This window comes from Schistocerca americana, chromosome 5 (assembly GCF_021461395.2).
Source record: "Schistocerca americana isolate TAMUIC-IGC-003095 chromosome 5, iqSchAmer2.1, whole genome shotgun sequence".
NCBI lineage: Eukaryota > Metazoa > Arthropoda > Insecta > Orthoptera > Acrididae > Schistocerca > Schistocerca americana.
The window spans coordinates 706,428,825-706,453,001 of NC_060123.1; the positions used below are offsets into that span (position 1 = coordinate 706,428,825).

At 42.7% G+C, this 24,177-nt stretch overlaps 1 protein-coding gene across 1 annotated transcript in view; it reads right to left on the reverse strand.

Moving 5' to 3' along the window:
• The window catches only part of LOC124616693 (cytochrome P450 6k1-like), a 154,042-nt gene that overhangs the window by 72,055 nt on the left and 57,810 nt on the right, over nt 1–24,177 (reverse strand). Inside the window, exon 2 of the mRNA XM_047145031.1 lies at nt 14,144–14,370. Within this exon, the coding sequence (XP_047000987.1) occupies nt 14,144–14,363 (220 nt within the window). The 5' untranslated portion in view covers nt 14,364–14,370. The remainder of the gene's footprint in view (nt 1–14,143; nt 14,371–24,177) is intronic.

The window sequence follows — 24,177 nt, forward strand, 5'->3', positions numbered from 1 at the left end:
AACACGTTGGTGAAGAGCAGGCCGTTCTGTTGCGTATTGTACGGAAACACGCCGGACATGAGTTATTTGTTTCTCAAAGCGTCATGTACCTGCCGCATTTGACCAGTCAGCATCACTTGTGTTTGTGTCACCTACCGCAACGTGTCTCGGTCACTATGGAGACTTTGACCTGGGGGAACCAAATAGAGTAGTCCACCGAAATTCAGTGGGACCATCTTGCTCTGAAACAGGCATTAGTGTGACGTAGTCGATTCCGGCGCTTTCTCTTGCGTTTTGTGATCGACAGTGGCTGTTCTGGTGTCCCAGCATGCTGCTTCATACAACTGCGTCAGTTGTTGCCTACTCTACACTTTATCAAAGCTTTTGATCTCCGATACAGTTCCGTTTCTTGCATTTCAGGTACATTTTTAAGTTCAAATGGTTCAAATGTCTCTGAGCACTATGCGACTCAACATCTTAGGTCATAAGTCCCCTAGAACTTAGAACTACTTAAACCTAACTAACCTAAGGACATCACAGACACCCATGCCCGAGGCAGGATTCGAACCTGCGACCGTAGCAGTCTCGCGGTTCCGGACTGCAGCGCCAGAACCGCACGGCCACCGACATTTTTAAGTCACGGTTACGAAGTATGCTTCTTCATGTGGGATGTTTGCTCAGTTTGCACTTTGCATTCTCTTTTATGAGCTGTTCAAATCCACGAGCACATATCGTGGCAGTATCCGGTTATAATTACACAGTCTGTGTATATCAGTCTGTTGCAACATCTCTCTCTATCTCTTTCGTTCCCTCCTCTCCCACCCCCCCCCCCCTCTCTTAAAAGTAAGGGAAACTTTTTATAGCTTTCATTTTGGGTCCTGTTCAAATGATCATGTAATTTTCCATCCACGTGTGACACTTGTACTGACGAATTACATTTGTCCATCTGCGGCTACCTACTCCGTACAATGTTTTGAACATAATAATATTAATTTACGATATCTTGCTTATACAAACGCATTGCATTAGAAAATTCCCTTTATTTATACGTACAACCATGTGGCTTTGTCCATTCACATTAATGCTAGGTTACATCGTGGGATCTGCTCCAAGTCTCTGTGTTGTTTGCTTCGGAAGAAAATTTAAATTTTGTTATGGGTCAACTATTTTCTTAGTATCTCTCAGGCAACGCGACGTCCTGAGATACAGCTTGGAATAGTGGTTTGACTAATTCCACATCCATCTTCACAGCTCATTGTTTAACTATTTTTCAAGTACAAATAGAACATAAGGCACGAACATTTGCTCTGCTCGAGCTCGGCCTACAAGACAAAGTTCATCACACACTTAGTCATTAGTTAAGTAGTGAGTGTGCTTGACATGTCACCTAAGTGAGCCGTGGTAAAAGTTGCTGTTTTGAAGAGCGTGCCGCAGCGCGTAGTGTGAAGCAGTCGCCCTCCGTTTCTGGCGGTGGCGCCGCTGTGGCAATCGCAGCTTTGGTGTCTCCCTCTGGTGGGAAAGGGGAAAGGTTGCCTGTTCACGTGCATTTAAGGGGCGCTATGAGCTCGCCAGGGGGAGTCTGTCAGTCTCGGCGAGTCCAGTTGGTCTGTCAGTCGGAGAGAGGCTGGGTCAGTCTCGCGGCACCAGTTGCTGGTCTGGCTCTCGTTTGCATTTGTGCGGCAGTTAGCGCCTGTCTGTCGTCGCAGTGCCAGTATGTCTGTCGTTTGGATCAAACTTTAAAGCCAGAAAATGAGAGTCTTGCCACTCCGCCAGTAACAGAACTCAGCTAGTGGTCGCCCGGTCGGGGCTGAGTTCCTTCATCTCAGTCTGCGCGTTAGGCCGCCAGTCTGCTCGAGTTGCTCGGGCAATGGTCCTTGGCGGTTGGATTGTTCGTTGGTCGGTTGCACACCGGAACACAAGATGACTTGTCCGCCTGGAGCGTCGGTGCATGTGAGGTCCCCACGTGAGTCCAGTGGCCTCGCCGTATAGCGAGGCGTAGTGGCTTCGCGGCCGACACGAGAGCAACAGGAGTCAACCCACGACATCGGTCTGGCCGGGGCGAGATGCGACGCCGTAAAACGGGAGATGGGCGCGCCTTCCTGCGTCCGTTGAAGCGGCTGGCAGCGGACGGTTCGGGAGAGTGTTTTGGAGGTGCTGCGCCAGGTCTTCGCCAGAAATCGCAATTATTAGAAGCTGAGTGATTAGTGATATGTTGTTTCAGTTACATGTTAAATTCTACTTGTGTTGTTGGTCAGTCTCTCGTCACCAGCTTGTTCGTTTGTCCTTCGTCCGCAGTTGTTAGGCAGTTAGTGTCGGTCTGTCTGTCTGTTGGTCTGCCATACGTCAGTAGCTACCTCTGTTATGTTTGTCGAATTCGGTGTTAACGAATTTATAGATTTAAGGTAAAGGCCGAATTCCTGAAATATGTTTTTATCTTGTCTATCATCTTGCGAGACGGTATATGTGTAATGTTGAGCATGTTGTACTCTTTATGTAAGTCTGAATTTCATGGGTTTTACTTAAATAGTCATTTTTATAAAGTTGCCACTCTTACACCATAAGAGCCCTTTTAAAAACAAATTGCACTTTTGGTGGAAAATAATTTCTTAGTGTGAGTGTTTGTACCATTTCCAACTCCCCCTACGGGGTGCATAGTTAATGTGTTTGTGTGAGTTGTTAAAATTTTTAGTTTAAAGTAATCTGGTGTGTTGCAGATTTGCACCAGTGTAGCCTTTCAGAGGTCGTTGTGAGCGGTCGTGACTACGGCCGTGGTGAAAGGGGGCGGAAGCTTCTCAACCCGAAGGCTCCTACTGAAAAAAAAAAAAAAAATAAAAAATAAAAAAATAAAAATAAAAAATAAAATAAAAAAAAATATTCTGCCTCTGAATAATTGTAACGATATTTCGAGGGTGCTTTTCTGCTTATAATTTTAAATATGTTTTTGAAAAGGCTTTTATGAATATAAAATTTCCATTGGTTGAAATTTAATTTGTTTCCATCAGTTACTCCTTGGCAACTACTTCCACGCTCACATAGTGTGTTAATGTTCTCGATGAATCGCTAGTAAATAAAGTAAATTATTTAAGAAAAGATTTTGAAAGTAATAAATTTACGGTTCAGGCACCTTCTTCCTGAATGATCAAAGGCTGAACGAATTCGAGAAAAGGACTAATAGCCAATTTGATCTGGTATGTTATCATTACAGACACAAAACCAGACACAGCTAAGGTAAAACAGCCGCAGAAAAGTAATTGACTACCCTGAGCTGGGGGGTGGCGACCTCCTCTGGGCCTCTTGTGTAGTGGGCTCGGCTCGGCTACCACAGCCGCCCTGCAGCCCTGCCAGTCTGCCCCTCGCTGTCGACGACTGGCAAGATATTCTTATCAGATAATGCTAAATCCTGGTGACGAGACCACGGTGAAAAACTACAAGTGAACCTCAATTAACCATTCGCGAATAAAACATAAAAACCACATACGCCACGTGGACATCATCATCTAACAATAGGACCCACATACTCTGTCGACCTCCTGTGTGAATGTGACGAAAAACAAAGAATGGTATTGTTGAGTCCGTGCTCGCCGCAGTGCTACAGATCACTCACACAGCTTACCACACGCGCCTCTTTGTCCTCAGAAGTGGCCACCTTGCAACACTAACACGGCTGCACACAGCGCGTGCTGCAACTTTGTGTAACTTAGAGCTTTAAAATTACGGAGCCTAACAGTATACACTGCATCGATAGTGGCGCGTCACAATGACAATGAGAAGTAGCATTTGCCTCAGGATGTGAGAAAGAGTCCTTCAGGTGTGGCATAAATGGATTCAGCAAAGGATAGCAGATTCTCTGCGGGACAGGCGAGTAGGACACCGCTCTATCGTCGAGGACTTTTTTACTGCTCCTACTTTGCTCATAGAAAAGCACAGAGAAACACTTTGCCTTTAAAATGTTGCTTATCCTGTTTAACGTTTTCCCTACAAATGGTAACCTGCACCATTTCTTCTCCTGTTCGTCAGTGTTTTTCATTGGGGACAGTAGGAACCTGACTTGCTTGCTCCCTTCTTCCAGAGTACAGCTAACGGCGCACAGTGATAGCGGTGCTAACAGTGGCGACAGGAGTCGCATTTAGGACAGTGCGAGAACAGCTGCAAGCTCCATTTTGCTCTCTGATGGGTACAACGACTCCTGAATATGTAAATGACCAATGTAAAGCATTGTTCGTCCACTACACTGACAGCCACACAGCTAACAGCTGAGGGATCGTTCTTCATCCCTTAGAAGTGAATAGTGTGGAGGGCGGAAAGCACATTTAGAAGAAGCTGACACTTTGGGGCGGCGGTATTAGCGTCCCCACACTGTAGCTCAGTGCAGCTGGTGGCTGTAATGTCCGTAGGCAATCTTTTACCACATTCAAATTTTCATGCATTCGCCACCAGCTATTGTGAATGAAGTTTTAGTCCAAAGTGCACTACAGACTATACCCTAATTTATTTTGACAATATTTTCCATAGGTGCACATCCAGTCCACTTACGTGGAGTGAATGTCATTCCGAGATGTAAAACTGGACCTAGCAGATAACACAACAGCTCTGGTCACCCTCACAACACTGTCTCTCAGGTGGTGCAGACCAGCTTGTTTCAGACCTTACACATATATTTCGAGGCGGAGACGTGCAGTACGTGAGTGTATCGATACCGGTGATAAATCGCAGATGACTGAAGCACGACAGCTGCTAAGGAAGTTAACGAAAAGCGCAGGGCCTACTAGCCAATCCTTGTGGATACTATGCGCTACAAAGGTAATAAGACTGTACCGACAGCCGTTACTTTCGTTGCGCAACTATTTTTGACGTTCCAGTCACGTCATCTTCAGACATTTGGCTTGAATGACACCAAGTACCATTCGCATATGTAGAAGACAAGGCGCCATTATTTCTATCTGGTTCCGTAGGTTTCTGAACTTCATGAAAATGTGTGCTACAAGAAACACGAATGGACTGTAAATGAGTGACAAAGGTACCGCCTACAACTGCTTATGAAGTTCGGACATTGATGAACCAGATACGAGTATTGCTGCCTTGTCCTATACGTGCACGAGTGGTAGTTGGTGTCATTAATGCCACAGATCTGAAGATGACGTGATTGGAACGTGTAACTGGTTGCGTAGTAAAACGATATCAAAATAACGACTGTTGGTATAGTAATATTACATTTATCGACAAGCCGCGTTGCCACACTCCTGAGATCAATATGGAGCTGAATTTACTATGAACTTCGTACCAGTCCATGTTCGCATCACGGCATTTGTATACCACATCCTACCATGCATTTGCCTTGCTGAGTTTTGAAATATTACCACGTCTTGAAAAATATTAGCGCAAGTTCAGATTAATTTTGCAAAGTTTCACCCTGAATTTTATATGAGTTTTCAAAGATGTAACACTGGTTAACGAAGTCTCACATAGGTCGTGACGCGGCAGAAACATCGCAAATGCAACGGAGTTGTTTTCTGTAAAGCGTTTACAACTAGAATGAGATTTTCACTCTGCAGCGGAGTGTGCGCTGATATGAAACTTCCTGGCAGATTAAAACTGTGTGCCCGACCGAGACTCGAACTCGGGACCTTTGCCTTTCGCGGGCAAGTGCTCTACCAGCTGAGCTACCGAAGCACGACTCACGCCCGGTACTCACAGCTTTACTTCTGCCAGTACCTCGTCTCCTACCTTCCAAACTTTACAGAAGCTCTCCTGCGAACCTTGCAGAACTAGCACTCCTGAAAGAAAGGATATTGCGGAGACATGGCTTAGCCACAGCCTGGGGGATGTTTCCAGAATGAGATTTTCACTCTGCAGCGGAGTGTGCGCTGATATGAAACTTCCTGGCAGATTAAATCTGTGTGCCCGACCGAGACTCGAACTCGGGACCTTTGCCTTTCGCGGGCAGTTTTAATCTGCCAGGAAGTTTCGTTTACAACTAGTTTGAATATTACACATAACCGCAGCATAAACAAACACAAAACGTGTAGTGAATCATGTTATAGGTTCGATATGTGTGGTGCTCACGAGCTTGCATCTGTTGTAAATACCATTTCATAATTATTAAACGATGGGCTGTGGTGGACCCGAAAATTATCAAACTGCAATTCCGTGCTAATTCTCAGGATCTGCGTCACGGCATGTTTACCCCATTGCTAGAAAATCTTCTGGAAGATAATAAATGGTTCAAATGGCTCTGAGCACTATGGGACTCAACTTCTGAGGTCATTAGTCCCCTAGAACTTAGAACTAGTTAAACCTAACTAAGCTAAGGACATCACACACATCCATTCCCGAGGCAGGATTCGAACCTGCGACCGTAGAGGTCGCTCGGTTCCAGACTGCAGCGCCTAGAACCGCACGGCCACTTCGGCCGGCGGAAGATAATAGGTGCATGGATTGCAAAGCTAACACAGTTAGCTGGTTCAAAGCGAATCTTGACAGGGCAACTGGGTCAGGTACCGTGAGGCCATCTCGTGTCAATCTGAGTGACTGTATGGGGCCACTAACGAAAATTCTCTGCTTCAATACTTATGCCAACGATAATCTCAGAAACCGAATACAGCCCTGTGAAGTCTGAACATAAATAGTATGGTTGTGCTAGTTCCACCTGTCAATATAGATCACTAATGCAACCGATGCATAAGTTCACAAACAACTTTAATGACCCGAGGGTACCCATACCGGTAATGAAAGCTACAAAGTAGATGCCCTTTATGATAGAAGTATAGTAAGCCATTTCTGCCCACGGATGGAGAAATTACGATTCGATGTCCCCATTTATAGGTACATGTGGATTCAAAATTTTTAAGGCTTTCGTGACCACTTGTTGACAAACTGCCTATTGGCTTCTGTATCGGGTTCCTCGGCCGACGTTCATCTAATGATTTTACTGACGTTTCGCCAGCACGAGTGACTGGCATCGTCAAAGCTTCACCCTCCATTGTCGATGGTGAACTGGAGCCGAGCTCGCGGCCGCAGACTATGTGTACCTGGTGCGCCGACGTCCAAGGGCTTCTCCTCGGATTTCCGGTGCGGTTCTCCTCTTGCTACCTGCGACGGTCGTTTGCTGCAGTACGGGGAGCCAGGGTGTGTTTACTATAAGACCATGCGAACAGTTTCAACAAGAAAGAGGAAAGCCTTATTTAATTCACTAGCAACACAGAAAATGATTGTTAAATACTGTACGTGTATCTGATTTATCGTGACAGAAATATGTTTACTACGAACTGACTTTATATCGTCGACCTTGTGCTATTGACCACACAGTTCCTTCACGACTGACCATATGGTTTTAATTTTATCATGTACTCTTTGCCTTCCTAATAACATTTTAAGCACCATACAGTACTGTTTGTATTCGGCTACTGTAGTTTGATTGTGACCACTTCTAACGTTTTGATATAATTCCCGCTTTGTTCTACATGATATCCTTATCCCACTAGTCAGCCACCCGGCCTGCCTATTACTGCTAGAACCCCGTTTAGAACGTTCTAATGGCAAGCAACTCTCAAAGAGCGTGAGAAATGTTTTAAGGAAAGCATTATATTTGTCATCTGTGTTATCGGTATTATGAACATCGTGCAATTCTTGTTCCTTGAAGAGGTTTCAAAAACTCTCTATTGCTGTTGGATTAACTTTCCTACATAGTTTGTAATTATATGTGACATTTGTTTGAGTACAAAAGCCTTTTAATGTTAAAATTTGTGCATCATAGTCTGAAAGGCCTTTCATCCTTTTACTGACAGAATGCCCATCTAGTAATGAAGAATGAATTAAAAGTATTGTCCATGGCTTCCCATAAAGTGAATCAAGAACTCTCTCTAGCTTGAGCAGAAACAGCTTCCCTGAAACACCGAAACCACTTTCCTCCAAAACGTCTGCTCTGCACGAAGGCAGGCCCAACGAGGAGATGAACTGTGTGACTTACTCCTTTCGGACCATGTCGGTACGGCTGAATTTGGCGGTTTGCCTCACTGACTCATGTGGATTAAAGACCGTCGGCTGACTGGCAAGGGAATCGTCGGGTAACCGACCCTGAACATGTTCGCAGAAGATGAATACACCGAGAGAAACGCACTATCAAAATTTAAGCTGCTAAGGGTCACTATAAGCATCTACACAGCTTTGCCGCACATAGGACCGCTTATAACAGCGGCTTGTAGAGCCCTTCCTGCCCAGCACGATCCGGAAAATAATTAGATGCAGCCGTAACAAGACAACGTAGCGCCTTGTCCAAAGTGAAAAAACACACACACACACACACACACACACACACACACACACACACACGCGCGCGCGCGCGCACACACACACACACGTGATTTTAAGCAATGAAATCATACCGAAAATGTCGCAAACCATTAATTTTTTGATTAACTTGCAGTTCATATCGACGTATAAACTGTAGCAGAAGTAATTGTTACACAAGTAACTAGCAGACGAAATATCAGGGCATTGTATGTCGGAACAATGCAGACGACTTCCATCAGGACTTTAATATACTGACATTAAATATTATACCATAATTCCTTATGATAATATTTCAGTAACGTATATTTTACTAACAATAAAACAGTTCCTTGTATATTCTACGTATTCGTCACAAAAATGTGAAGTATGTATTGGATGATGAAAATAAACATTTTTATAGCACAAGGCACACCTGATAAAAGAAAGATTAATGGATTCATGCACTTCACAATAATTACTAGCTTTGTTTAGATAATTAGGATGGAGTAAGAAACTGTCGTGACCGTTGTCTTGCATATTGTGCTGCTTACCAGGCCTCCTTGATTTAATTCATAATACGTGATGATCCAAACTGACAGTGGGCGGTTCACTGAAATTTAACAACACTGTGCGCTGATAAAGCAGACATGACAAAGAGGCATCGGTATATATAGAGTCCGACAACTTTCTGAAAAATGCTTTACACTATCGTAAAATTCCTTCATTGGGCTCCTGAATCACACTATTAGTTCCAGGTGGAATTCGAATTATATTAATAGTCTTTTCGTCCACATTCTAAAGACATAGATGTCGTTATGGTGAAACCAAGAGTCCAACGGAAGCAATGAATTATTTTCTGCAAAGGTAAGAAGACATTTTGGATATAGTATTGAAAAGAACTCTCTCCCACTTTTCCAGATTTTGATACATCGATTAAAAGAGTTTTGCAACTAAACTGTACTTTTTTAAAATATTTGGTCTTAATTTGCCTTGAGGTTCGGAAGACATGTAAATCTGCAGAAACAGTAATCGATTGATACTTGTCAATGGCATTGTTGTATATGAATGTGTCACAGCATTCATCAACTGTCTTGTTTTCGCTCGAAATGATAAAGTGCAGTTTCCATGTAGTTCTTGCAGGAAGGAAACCTGACTGATTGGCTTTTGAATCTGTTTAGCCCGGTAGAAGAAGCCTGAAATCAACAATTTTCATCTCACTTGCAATTCACAGGACCTAGTCTCGTAGATCTCTTGATAACAGTACATTGTAAGTCTCCTGATAACAATGCATTGACTCTTATAAGCAGCTCTAAATTTTTCGAATAGTTTTTCTTTTACTCTTTTATGAGATTCAATTTGTCACGTGTTTCGTATTGCGTGCAAATCTTTCTTCCATGTATACAATTCATGTTCATGTTTCACGAAGCGAAGCTAGGTTTACAGACAGCTTAACTTTAAAATATTTTCTCCCTCCTTTGTTTAACCAAAAAGCCGTTGATCTCCATGTTTTCTTTGGGCTAGCAAGGTACTGTGTTTATGCTGGAAATTCAATTAGCATAACTATCATCGCTCTAACCACAATACACAGAATCGTCACAATTAATTCCTCTTTCTTCTAATGCTTCCACAATTTCTAACGAAATGTCGACGTCATTCGAACTAATGTCTAATAAATTAATTAATAAATAGCGCATATGTATGTCTCCAAGGGAAGTAGGTGATTTCGATTGCATATCACGTTCTTCTTATTTTATCTTTGCGATGTTTAAACCAATAACCAGATAACACATCACTGTGAAAATCTGGAACCTGCACAGAGATGCTATTAGCAAGCATATACGAAGAAAATAAAAAAAACTAATTCAGTCTTACCTCCATTGTTAACACTTTACAAATTATGATCTCGTTGTGCCCTGTTATGTTTTTGCCAATGTTATGTGAATCAAAAATATGTGCCTGCCGTGTTGCAAATGTGATGTCTGCTGTAGCTACAGTGCTGCCTAGCAAGGTACGGATTTGGAAATTTTCAACATTTTTTTAAAAATACTTGCGATTTGTGTTAGCAACTAAAATGTTGACTTTGTGTTTTTTTTTGAGTGTGTTCCTTCGGTATAATAAACTTCACGGCAGGTTTCGAAATGTCGTATCGGACATTCCCTTTTGAGACATGAGACGACATATGGCACAGACATCTTAGCCACTCTACCATCGACTGGTGTTGGCGTTAAGGTCTTCAGTCTGAAGACCGATTGGCTTCAGCTCTCCGTACTAATCTGTTCTTTGCAGGTCTTTTCATCTCTGTTCAGCTGCTGCAACCTACAAACGTGTGAACCTCCTTACTGTGCTCAAGCTTTGGCCTCCCTCTCCAATTCCTACTCCCCACACCTTCCTCCATTACCAAACTGACAATACTTTTATGCCTCGGAATGTGTCCTGTCAGTCAATCGCTTGATGTAGTCAAGTTATGCCATTTATTTTTTCCGCATTTCGGTTCTGTACCTCTTCATCCGTTAATCGATCTAACCAGCTAATTTTCAGCATTTCAATACAGCACGACATGTCAAAAGCTTACATTCTCTTCTAGCCTGTGTTACTTATCATCCACATTTCTCTTCTGTGTGTGGCAACACTCCATACAAATACCATCAGAAAAGACTTCTTAGCCCTCAAATTCCACTTTTTTGAGAAATATCTTTTCTGTTACTGCCAATCTGCTTTTCATACCCCCTACATTTCGTTTATAATCTGTTACTTTGCTGCTTAAAAATAAATAGAACTCATCTATCTCTTTTATTACCACATGTAAAAATGTAATACCCTCAGCATCAGCCGACCGGATTGGCCGAGCGGTTCTAGGCGCTACAGTACAGTCTGGAACCGCGCGTTCGCTACGGTCGCAGTTTCGAATCCTGCCTCGGGCATGGATGTGTGTGCTGTCCTTAGGTTATTTAGGTTTAAGCACTCCTAAGTTCTAGGGGACTGATGACCTCAGCAGTTGAGTGCCATAGTGCTCAGAGCCATTTGAACCATTCTGAACCTCAGCATGAACAATTCGACTACTTTCAATTACTCTTGCTTCACCTTTTCTGTTCTCCATCTTAAATCTCTTCTCAAGATATTTTCCACTCTTTTGAGCTGCTCTTTCAAGTTCTGTACTGCCTGTAATGAAGTTACAATATCATCGACAAACCTCAAAGTTCTTATTTCTTCTTCGTGAACTTTAGTTCCATTTCCGTACTTCTCCTTGGTTTCCCTCATATACTGCTCAATGTACAGATTAAATAACATGGGAGACAGACTACAACCCTGTCTGATTACTTTCTCAACTACTGCTACCCTTTAATTTTCTTCGACAGTTATAACTGCAGTGTGGTTTCCGTCCCAGTTGTAAATAATCTTCTGCTCCCAGTGTTTTATCACCGATACCTTCAAAATTTCGAGGAATGTAGTACCATCATCAGTGTGAAAAGCTTTCTCTAAATCTACAAATGCTACAAATGTAATTTTCCTTTCTTATTCTAGGACAAGTCGTAAGATCAGTATTACCTCCCATGTTCATACATTTCTCCAGAACCCTAACTGATCTTCCCTGAGGTTGCTTTCTACTCATTTTTGCAATCTTCTGTAAATAATTTCTGTCAATATTTTGCAACCATGACTTATTAAACTGATAGTTCGTTGGTGTTCACACCTGTAAGTACCTTTCTCCTTTGGAGTTCGTGGTGAAATGTGAGGGTCCGTCTCATACATCCTCGACAACTAGTGAAACAATTTTGCTACGTCTGGTTCTCATAAAGGGAAAGAACAGATCTGGATAACTAATGCCCTCAAAAAATCATTTAGGAGAAAACTGGAGCTGTGTTATAATATGGACAGTCAAAAGCCTGCAACAAAATTTTTCTACCGTCAATAATATTGAAAATTGCTGAGGAGTGAAATCAGATAGCCCAAAACAATGCTTATGCCCTGTATCAAGAGACCAGAAAGATCTCAGAACGAAATCAAAATTACTTGACAATTATGAATGAGGCGTCAGGGCAGAATGTGGATGCTAAATATATCACACGTGTATTGCTGGAGACGCAAACTGTAAACTATCCACCTGATGCTTCACTCTGAAATCTTGCTGCTGATGACAGCTTCACTGCCCCACAATAACTCGCTGAAAATTATTGATAGTCGCTTCTTGTTAATAGCCAGCTAGTTAAATCAAAATCTTATTGGTACAGGCAGAAACATCTAACTCTTGAAAGATGCTGTTCTCAGAAGCTAGAGGAACTCGTGAAGCTAGAGGAAACAAAGGAAGATGAAACTGAATCAATTATTAAATGATCAAAGAGTAAAGACTTGAGTGGGTATGATATAATTTCAAGTCGGATTATGAAGAGCAGTGCGTTATAATTATCTACTTGCTACCTATGCAGTGAATCTTTAGACGTGGTCAGTTTCCAGACATATTGAAATACTCGTTTGTGAAACCACTTTGTAGAAAGGTTGAAAGAGAGAAGCCGCGCGGGATTAGCCGAGCGAGCCGAGCGGTCTGGGGCGGAGCAGTCATGGACTGTGCGGCTGGTCCCGACGGAGGTTCGAGTCCTCCCTCGGGCATGGGTGTGTGTGTTTGTCCTTAGGATAATTTTGGTTAAGTAGTGTGTAAGCTTAGGGACTGATGACCTTAGCAGTTAAGTCCCATAAGATTTCACACATTTTGAAAGAGATAAAGGTAACAGTTACTGGCTACGGGGGCTGTGCTAGGACGGTAGCTTTTCTTGATTCACAACAATGGTCTGCTGCTAAACGTGACGGATGACACATATATTGCTCTCTTTGCAGGTGACACAAGTGTTATTATGAAAGTCGATGTACTACAAATGACGCAGTTAATATGGTAGTGAGTAGAACCAACACGCTGTTTCCACAGAACAAATTAATACTTAACTATAACAAAAGGCAACGCATAAGTTTTTAACTTAGAAGTCTTTTATTGGCCGAAGGTGGTCAAACAGTCATTGATGTCGACCATTTTATATTCTTAGGAGTGAGTATAGAGGGAAGTCTTTCTTGGAAGTAATCTGTTCAAGATCTAGTGCAGAAGATGAATGGTGCTATCTTTAATTTAAGACTGATTTGCACTGTCTGTAACGCTGAAACGTGGGGACTCATTTAGTTTTCTTGCTTTCTCTCTGCTGTCTCGTGTGGCGTTACATTCTGTGATAACATTCATCAAGAACATTCCTACACTGGAACAGGCGGTCGGACTGATTTGTAGCGTCAGTTCAGAAAACTCGTGTACACCGTTGGTTACCCAGACTCTGTCGTCTCTGTATGTAGACTCCATCATGAGATTTGTTGTTGACAATATTGACTCATTCAGAAGAAACCGCAACATTTATTCAGTGAGTAGAAGACGGAAAAACGATATACACTTGCATAACACTCCTTAATCGCTGTACAGTATGATGTGCACAATGAAGCAAGTTTCATTTCCTTTAGGCTCCCAGCAGAAAAGAAAAAAAATAATTAATAAAAGCATTCCAATATGAAATGTTTCCTTGTGGCACACTACTTCTGGTCTGTACAGGAGTTCCTGGCAGTAGTTTTCTTAGTGTTTTATTAGTTAAGTATTTGTTTATAAATTCTGGAAACTGCGTATTCCTAAAAAATGAATAAAAACATGAAAACATTTCAGCAAGATCAATATACTGTTGGATTTACAGTTCTTGCATTCAGTAAAGCACATCCGATTCCTCACAAATTGGCATAATCTATAACGTATGTGGTTAGCAAAGCACGGTCTAGTAAATGGTGCAACTTACTGCTGTGTACATACAGAATGCCTTATGAATCGTATGAAAATATCAGTCTTGTATTAAAAATGAAAGTATTACAGTAAGATTACCTTTAGTTTCGTTATACATATCTTGCGCCACGTGTCCGTAGCTCTTTTGCCCAAGGACGGCCTGGGCAAAGTTCCCGAAGGGAAAGGTCGGCTCCAGGTAGCGCACGCCCTTCTTCCTCCAGTGGCGGTAGCCCCTCTGGAACCACACGTAGAGCGCCAACGTCGCCGCCGACAACGCCACCACCAGCTCCGCCAGCCACCACGACAGCACGAGGGCCATGCTGGGTCTGCAGGGTGGAGAGCAGCTTTTGAAACAGGTGGGATGGGGGGAATGCACTGTACGTTCTGGTCCACCATTCAGCCCTGCGTTCAGATTTCGAGGTCCTGGCTTCAGTACTGGGTGACGACACAGTCAAACATTAAGGTGGCGATAAATTTAAATAATTCGTGATGGTGTTGCTAGGAAATATAAGATGGAACAAGGCATAAAAAAAGAAAGCAAGTTGTCATTGTTACGAAACAAATTTTTTTTCAGCATGCATTAACATGAAACGGTGAATCACAGCACAATACTTTACAGAGCCGATCAAAACGAAGCAGTCAACCAATATTTTGCCCATCATGTTAAGCAGTATCTAATTATTTATCAAAAATAGTAATGCAAAAAAGGAAAAAAAGTAAATATGAAAGCTTCACCTGAATTGCATAAATTGGCGCCATATTCAAAAGTGAGGGGAAAGGGTCTAAATTTTGTTTTTAAAAATTACGTAAGCATGTGCGTGGAGACACACACGCGCACACACACACACACACACACACACACACACACACACACACAGGTAAGGAGAACACAAATACGTAACTAGGAAATCATGGATTCAGGAGTAACCAAGTATCACATAAAAGAATACTTTTGCAGTCAGTCGAACGTCAGTCTATTGTCATACCTACTACAGTCATTAAGAAATACGCTATCTAGTTATATTTCATCCTTTAATTTGTGAACCTCTTAATAATTTTACCTATAATATCATCAAACTTCCAACAAGTACAACTGTTTACTTTATCTCTTTCCTTATTTCTGTAATATATTTCATACATTCTTATAAGCCCACATTATTTAGTTCCATAGCCTTATGCAACCATTTGTCATCTTTGTCCTACCTAATCACATTTCATCCGTTATTTACTCTACCTGATTAATTCTTCTTCGTCATCATTTCTTTGCTGATGTTTATGTTGTACGACTTCCTGTCTTACCTTTTCCTCGTTGCTTCCTCCTTAATGTCGTTCATGAATTTTTACACATCTTTCACGTCTTATGAGCGTATCACTACAGTATTACATTCAACACAGAAGTTGTACTAATGGCGCCACATAATATAGTAACAATTTAAACATAGAGTGTTGTGTACATAGTTCTGTGTAGTGAGTGCATACACAACTTTCCCACCAGAGCGCGCCCCGCTAAGCACAACAGTGCAGGCGCAGCGCTCGTCCGTCTCCGCACTATGAGATGGCGCTGCCTTAGAGACGGACCAAATTCTGCTTCTGCCGATCCGCGTATTAATATGTAACGCAGCCAATGAGATTGCTGCTAACGTAGGATCTTTTCTCCTCGCAGATCACACTCGCACAGTGATACCTGAACGTGTGAGGTATTATAACGAGTGTACAGACCTCCGATCAGTCAGTCTGCATTGGTCTGCACCAGTCTGTACCAGTCTGCGTTTGTCTGTACCAGTCTATAGTCAAGTTTCAGTCTGTGCCTAATAAGATTATCATATTCCTGTAGATAGCCATGAAGAGAAATGTATAGACACTGTCAAGTATGAGAGATATGTGAGAAAAAGATTAACGTACCAAGACCAAAGGAACTTCAGATTGTCAATTGTAAACAGCATCCAGAATCAAGTTATGTATTGTTTATGCTTTTTATTATTTTAATAAATGTGTGTGAAAATTAATCAGGTTCTGTTTAAAGTTGGTCACCGTCAATCTGCTACTCTAAGCGTGCAAGTGGCATTTCTATTATCAGACCTAATGGCAGAACGCCACGATAAGACCACGAGACATATTGCTGGCACTCGCCTACATCGTTAGAGCGACAAGTCAAACAATCTGATGGTGTTTGTACCGAAGGTCTTACAGTCCGCACACCACAGAGAGTATACACTGTAAAGAAACTCAACAAATACATAAGTGCAAGAGGCAAATTCAACCTGAAAATTCCTTAAGTTAAAGCAATGCATATTGTTATGTGAGATGATATGTAAATACAAGAAGACATAGAGTCTAAAAAGTCAAACACGTTAGTAGAAAAATACATAAAAAGAATATTATCTTATGCTATGGCAAAAAAATAAAGCTGAAAAGTCTCCTACATACTTCCTGCACCGCACTTATTGCTTTTTTTCCCTCATTTTAAATAGACTGTCTATCCATGTCATAGCTCGTATGTCATGAATTACATCTTTACTTCTAAAAATTCCCAAACACGTAGACTGATGGACAATATTATTATGCTGTCGTTTCATAGATACGTGAAGTTTATCTTAAGACAAAGAAAAGGAAAATTAGTTCTACAGAATTCAGTACAAATTTAATTTTGCGTGCATTTAGCTATATACAAATCAGAAAAATAGCTAAATACACTTTAAGAGAAAAAAAAAAAGCCGACGCACAACGGTGGAATTATCCGAAATGGACGGAAATCTGTAGATGTGATGCACACGTACAAACAAATAAATAATGAAAATTTCAGAAAAATTGGACGATTTATTGAAGAGAAACAGCTTCAGAAATGGAGCAAGTCAGTGACCTTTGGCTCATGTGCAAGCGGTGACTCGTCTTGACACTGACTGATAGAGTTGTTGGATGTCCTCGCAAGGGACATGGTGCCAAATTCAGTCCAACTGGCGCGTTAGATCGTCAAAATCCCAAGCTGGTGTGAGGCCATGCCCGTAATGCTCTGCCATCAACAGCACCAGCCATCATTCAGATACACACACACACACACACCCCCACCCCCACACACACACACTACTCACCCACATCATCATTACTGGTAGATACGTGAGATGGTGTGGCCAATATAGAATATACGGACTTACATCCATACAGCATACCTCTGGTTCTATGAATGTTGCAGGTGAACTAAGAGCAATAGAATGTGGAACACTTACGTCTGGTCTCTCGCTCTTCAAATAAGTGTCAACTAAACCTGATGTCTTAACAGTCAATAAGCATCGACTGGAAAAGTTAGACACATAGTCTCATATGAAATAATTTCTACTTGTGTGGAAATTCCACATAGCTTCCAGTAACTCTGAATATAACGCATCATCAAGAGGTGATGATAGTGGATTCGTATCCTCCTCAAAGTGAGGAGCCTGTGCAGAACGCTTTTCCTACATAGATATTTACAACAAATAGAAAAATATTCAAATTCTTCTTTGCTCAATGTAAGCTTCTCGGTAATTTTGTCTTGGAATTCCTCCATTTGGTCATTTTGCTACTCAGTAAGAATGAGCATTGATACGTAGTTTATGATAGCATTTTATTAATCCGTGAAAGACACTTCCATGTATCATTGCCATAAGAGCATAGGTACTACGATTCTGAACGTAAACGGTATTGTACTGTACACTGAGAAGAGTGGTGGGTCTTAAGGGTTTGATTGTTTATGCCAGACAGGCTATGGACATGCGCAACCATAATAACTAACATTTGTTAACCAAACATGGACGTCTGGGAAAGTTACATGCATAAACTTTAAATTCAAGTTCACAAATCGTATCCCACTTCCACTAGATTTTCTCTTACAAGTCAACAAACATTAACTTTATCATTTCATTTCGTTTTTCGTGCTGAACAAAAGGTTAAAAAAATTCTAGTGATAAACATTCTAGTGTGTCCGAAATAATGAAGAGTGTTTGTTTTCTCAGCATTTTATTATCTTGGAATATATACACACGGTCCCAGATAATGCTGCGCATAGAGTGAATCACCGAAAACATGCTGAGACGCCCGCTAAACGCACTGGGCAGAACAGGTAATATGATTGTGGAAAGAGCCAAAGGTTGAAGTCAGTTTCTCCTTCTAATTGCCATTTATTGTAACTTAATAACCCTTACAACCAAAGCGGCACATAGCCGGAACTTTATCGAATGCAACTCTTTCACGCCTGAAGGCCTCCAAACAAGAAATCTTAAAAATTCAACTAGATAAAAATCCAATTAAGATAGCAATAAAATAATTAAAAAAAGCAAAGATATTGCAAAGTGCAATACCAATGGCTGATGGCCACAATTAAATTTTAAAATTTTAGAATACATTACCATAGACTTTTAAAGCCAGAAGGCCAGAATGTTTAACAAGAAATCTTAAAAATCAACAAGATTAAAATGCAATTAAAGAGGCAAATCAAATAAATTCAAAAAACGTATCACGGCTATGTGGAAAGGCCTAAGGCTAAGTAGACAGAACATACGTATGGAATGTGCAGTACCAATGGCTGGAGGCCACAATTAAGTTTCAAAATTTTAAAATATATTACCATAATCTTTTAAAGGCAGAAGGCCACAATGTTTAAGCCTGAAAGATAAATTTAAAAATTAATTTTGCAAAATTAAAAAAAAAAAACGAAAATAATCATAAGCCTTAAATTTAGAGTAGCTAAGAACGGATAATGGAACACCGGTGGCACTCAGAAGCCTCCAGGGAGGTTGGTCTGCCCTCATTCACTTAGGCGAGACAGGTGGTGAGCCCAACTATACTTGATCCGTCGGAACCCAACAGGACAGCCACGGACCGACCGACACAACGACTTGCTTCCCATCAATCAGTACATGAGAAGTCAAACCAGGAAGGTTACAAACGTGATAATCCACAATGGAGTATGTATTAGCTGTCAAAATTCCGACAGCGACAACAGGTAAGGAAAGGACGCTGCCTGAAATTACGTTAGCGGCCAGGGCAGGTAACCGGAACACTAACGGCCACAAGACAGGAAATTCCACTGGTGCACTCAAATTGTAGTCGACCAAAATAGTTAAATGCACCGCCTGGCGGCTAAATTTCAGCAGTAGAAACACTCGGTGTTGCTCACAGGAAAACCTCCCAAACAGCAAACCACCGAAACGAACCACCACAACATGAATGGACGTGGCTTGGATAGTTGAAACCACTACTGAACTTTGACGCCCTGGGTCGGTACCACGAAGCTCGTAGCGATCGGACAGCTCCACACACGCTCCGACACTGTGCAGGGCCTGCCAGCGGCCCCAGCCGACTGCACCGCATGGAGATAACTTCCCTGGTCCGCAACAACCGACCGACTCTTCAGAATACCGAGAACATCTAAAATAGTCGTCAGTGGACATACGCGAACTACACACACAACCTGACAAACACTTGCACGAAGACCTGAACGATACCCAACAGTAACTAAGCACGCACGAAGACAAATCGGGAGTCGATGCACACTCACACAGCCGACTCACGAACGATCGGCGAGCCAAAAAGCGTCGTCCGGTAGGACGATCGACCGACGATCCACCAAGACCGTGGCCCGGCTCAAGTGACGCGTGGCGGCAATGGTCGGGCGAGCCATGTCGACGCAGACCTCACTGCTGCTCCAACCCGACTGCACTAGTGCCGCATTACAACTCCCCGACTGGCAGTCCGGACTGCACTCCAGACGCGTTCCAGCTGCTGCAGCCCGAACTCCCGACGCGAACTGCTGATCCGAACTGTGACCAACTCACTTCCACCAGACAACGAGCGGGAAGTAATAGCAGTGGAGCAAGAATACTACGAGATGGGATACATCGACACGCGCTGCTAACACCGCTCGCGGTCAGGCAGAGCAGCAACTCAGTGACAGTAGTAATTTAAAGTAACGTAGCGAGGTGGAAGTACGTCAAAAACAGGGTGTAAAATACATGATGGCGGGAACGCGAGCCACGCACGGCTCACTTGCTCTGCAGATACTGCGGAAATGCAAAGCACGATTGATGTGCTGTTTTCACAGACTACATCGGCATTCAGTGTCTCATATTACTGGCCAATCAATAGATTTCGAAAGTGCGATTTCGTGTGTAAAATACAGTTTTTAAATGGAACAATGCCTATTGACATTAATAAACAAGAAGTAGGGTAAATTGGAATGTCAGTAGTGTATGTTCCAGGATACTAGTGTTAGTTCTTTAGAGATATCATATTTTGAAAATTTCCCTCACCTGCACTTGTACAACACCTGTGGCAGCACACACTAAACAACAACACAAGTGCATGCACTAGTTATGTGGATTCTTATCATTAACGAGACAGTTGACCGTAACAGATTGTGTTCAAAGCGACCACTAGGAGTCGAAATACACACTTCCAATCTGGTATGAAACGAATGCTGCACATATATTAGCATTTCAGTGGAGATGTCAGAGCAGGCTGCAGCAGTACGTAAGTACGTATCATCAGATGTAGTTGGTATGTCGTTCTAGACAGCATCTTTCAGCTTTCCCCACAGAAAAGAAGCCTGTATGCTTCGAATCCAGGAGTGGCCTCTGCATCCAATCGAACAGTTTGGAAACAAGTTTAAAATGGTTCAAATGGCTCTGAGCACCATGGGACTTAACTTCTGAGGTCATCAGTCCCCTAGAACTTAGAACTACTTAAACCTAACTAACTTAAGGACATCACACACATCCGTGCCGCCGTAGCGGTCGCGCGGTTCCAGACTGTAGCACCTAGAACTTCTCGGCCACCCCGGCCGGCTTGGAAACAAGTCATTAAGATGTGCTGCAGTCCTTCGAGCACTACGGGCTGCACAGCCGTCATGTTTGTGCCACAGATTCCTCGTACTCTGCAGCGAAACATCTTCTGCCATCCGCAGAAGATGATCTGTTAGGAGGTTGCGAAGCCTGCGTGCTTTCAGTGTTCTATCTATGAAAAACGGACCTCTGAGCTAATAGTCCACTAACTCACACCACACGTTTACACTCCATGGATGCTAACGTTCCAGCTGACGAAGCCAATGGGGAATGTCAACAGACCAAAAGCGCGTATTTCGGCGATTTTCCTGGTCACGATTGGTGAATGTGGCTTCGTCACTAAACAAGATACACGATACATCTGGAGTATCCTTTCTTAAAGTTCCCATATACAGAAGTTAACAGGATTCTCATAATCGTTTCCTTGCAGATCTTGATGGGGAGGGATGTGATAAAGATTGGGGAATGCATAGGACAGTTGCCTGACAGCTGCCACTTCCTCGTGCGATTGCGCGGGAGCTAACATGCGGATCAAGTGCAACAGCAGCAAGAACAATTCTCCTCCCTCTTCTGTTGTCAGTTGTTTCCTTCTGTTATGCTGTCTAGCTGTTATACTACCACTTTCACGAAACTAATTGAAGAGGCTGATAAATAATTACCGAGATGGTTAAATTCTATGGAGATACCTTGCCGCATACAAAATACAGGAACGAACTTCCTCTTGTTACACTCTCCAAACACTATGAACATGTTGGCTTTTCTGCATTCGTAACTCCCATCGTCCACTCCCTGCTTGGACTGTCGAATACAGACTGACTAACAAGACGCAGTGCACTCAAGAAACACACAAGCACACTGTAACGAGGTCGTACGTAGCAACTACGCAAATTGAAGGGGCGTGGAAGCTTTGCATATTACGATACCTAGTAAACGACTCGCATTACTTCTGCAGCAAACAGCACGTTGTATTTTGCCTTATTTTTAGTCTGTTAATGCCCATAAGCATTGCTCCATTTAAAATGTGTATGTCTGCACCAAAAATACTCTTTCTGTGTGTTATTATAATCTGTGTATTGGCTAACAGTACCAGACCCTGACTACTAATCCATTCTATGGAAACCACACATCAATAACACTTTTCATTTCCACAATATTAGCGGCGAAAGTTTTAGATGAATCACACTGCATGTGCACTATGTGGTCAAAGGTACGCAGACGCCACCAAAAGCATATGTTTTTCGTATTAGGTGCGTTGTGCTACTACCTACTGTCAGGTACTCCATATCAGCGACCTCAGTAGTCATTGTACGTCGTGAGAGAGCAAAAAAATGGTTCACATGGCTCTGAGCACTATGCGACTTAACTTCTGAGGTCATCAGTCGCCTAGAACTTAGAGCTAATTAAACCTAACTAACCTAAGGACATCACACACATCCATGCTCGAGGCAGGATTCGAACCTGCGACCGGAGCGGTCGCTCGGCTCCAGACTGTAGCGCCTAGAACCGCTTGGCCACTCCGGCCGGCCGTGAGAGAGCAGAACGGGGCGCTCCGTGGAACTCGCGGACTTCGAACGGGGTCAGGTGATTGGGTGTCAGTTGTCATACGTCTGTATGCGAGATTTACACACTCCTAAACATCTCTAGGTCGACTGCTTCCGATGTGATAGTGAAGTGGAAACGTGATGGAACAAGTACAGCCCAAAAGCGTACAGGCCGACTTCGTCTGTTGTTACTATTCTCGTGTCAGAAACATATGGGTACATGTACATACGTTTTACATAGTTATGATTAAATTACTTTTGACCAAAACGTGGCCACTTCCAGTGCATTTTCTGTTGCTTGTTGAAGAGCATCTTCTGTACAGGAGACTGGGCACAACTGACACGGAAACAAGTGTCTAAATGCCTGTTCTTCTTCACAGTCACACTGAATATCATTTGGATCAGTGTATCCACAGCTTGCCAAGTTAACTTTTGATCTTCCAACTACGGGTCTCAGTCTATTCAGGGACTCTCAAGTTGTCCATTCCCCGACATGGCCTGGAGGTGAAGCTTCAGCAACTCTTTTCCAGCCAGGGGGAATGTAGGTCGTAGCTCTCCATAGTTGAAACCTAGCTTTCTCAGCGGTGGTTCGAATTCCCTTTGATGTCCTGAGGAAACGCTTCCTTGACTTCAGTCGTTGCGGATGCAGTTCATGCCCATACAGAGGATGGGTATTTTCCAGTTCCACTGCCTTTCTTTCATTGTTCGCAGCTATCTCTCTTCAAACAGGTAGTGGTGCTATCCCTGCGAGGAAGTAAAGCCATTCGCCTGGAGTGGGTTTCAAGCAACCTGTTATAATTCCGCAGGTTTCGTTGAGAGGTACATCCACCTGTTTGGCATAAGTTGAATTATACCAAACAGGACAGGCATACTCTGCCGCCGAATAGCATAGTGCCATTGCAGATGTTGACTGACAGAGACCGCCGGCAGTTGAAGACGGTCGTACATCTACATCTACATCTACATCTACATTCATACTCCGGAATCCACCATACGGTGCGTGGCGGACGGCACCTCGACCCACAACTAGCATCTTCTCTTCCTGTTGCACTCCCAAACAGGACGAGGGAAAAGTGACTGCCTATATGCCTCTGTACGAGCCCTTATCTCTCTTATCTTATCTTTTTGGTCTTTCGGCAAAATAGAAGTTGGCGGCAGTAAAATTGTACTGCAGTCAGCCTCAAATGCTGCTTCTCTAAATTTCCCCAGTAGCGATTCACGAAAAGAACGCCTCCTTTCCTCTAGAGACTCCCACCCGAGTTCCTGAAGCATTTCCGTAACACTCGCGTGATGATCAAACCTACCAGTAACAAATCTAGCAGCCCGCCTCTGAATTGCTTCTATGTCCTCCCTTAATCCGACCTGATAGAGATCCCAAACGCTCGAGCAGTACTCAAGAATAGGTCGTATTAGTGTTTTATAAGCGGTCTCCTTTACAGATGAACCACATCTTCCCAAAATTCTACCAATGAACCGAAGACGACTATCCGCCTTCCCCACAACTGCCATTAGATGCTTGTCCCACTTCATATCGCTCTGCAATGTTACGCCCAAATATTTAATCGGTTTGACTGTGTCAAGCGCTACACTACTGATAGAGAATTCAAACATTACAGGATTCTTTTTCCTATTCATCTGCATTAATTTACATTTATCTGTATTTATAGTTAGCTGTCATTCTTTACACCAACCACAAATCCTGTCCAAGCCATCTTGTATCCTCCTACAGTCACTCAACGACGACACCTTCCCGTACACCACAGCGTCATCAGCAAATGTG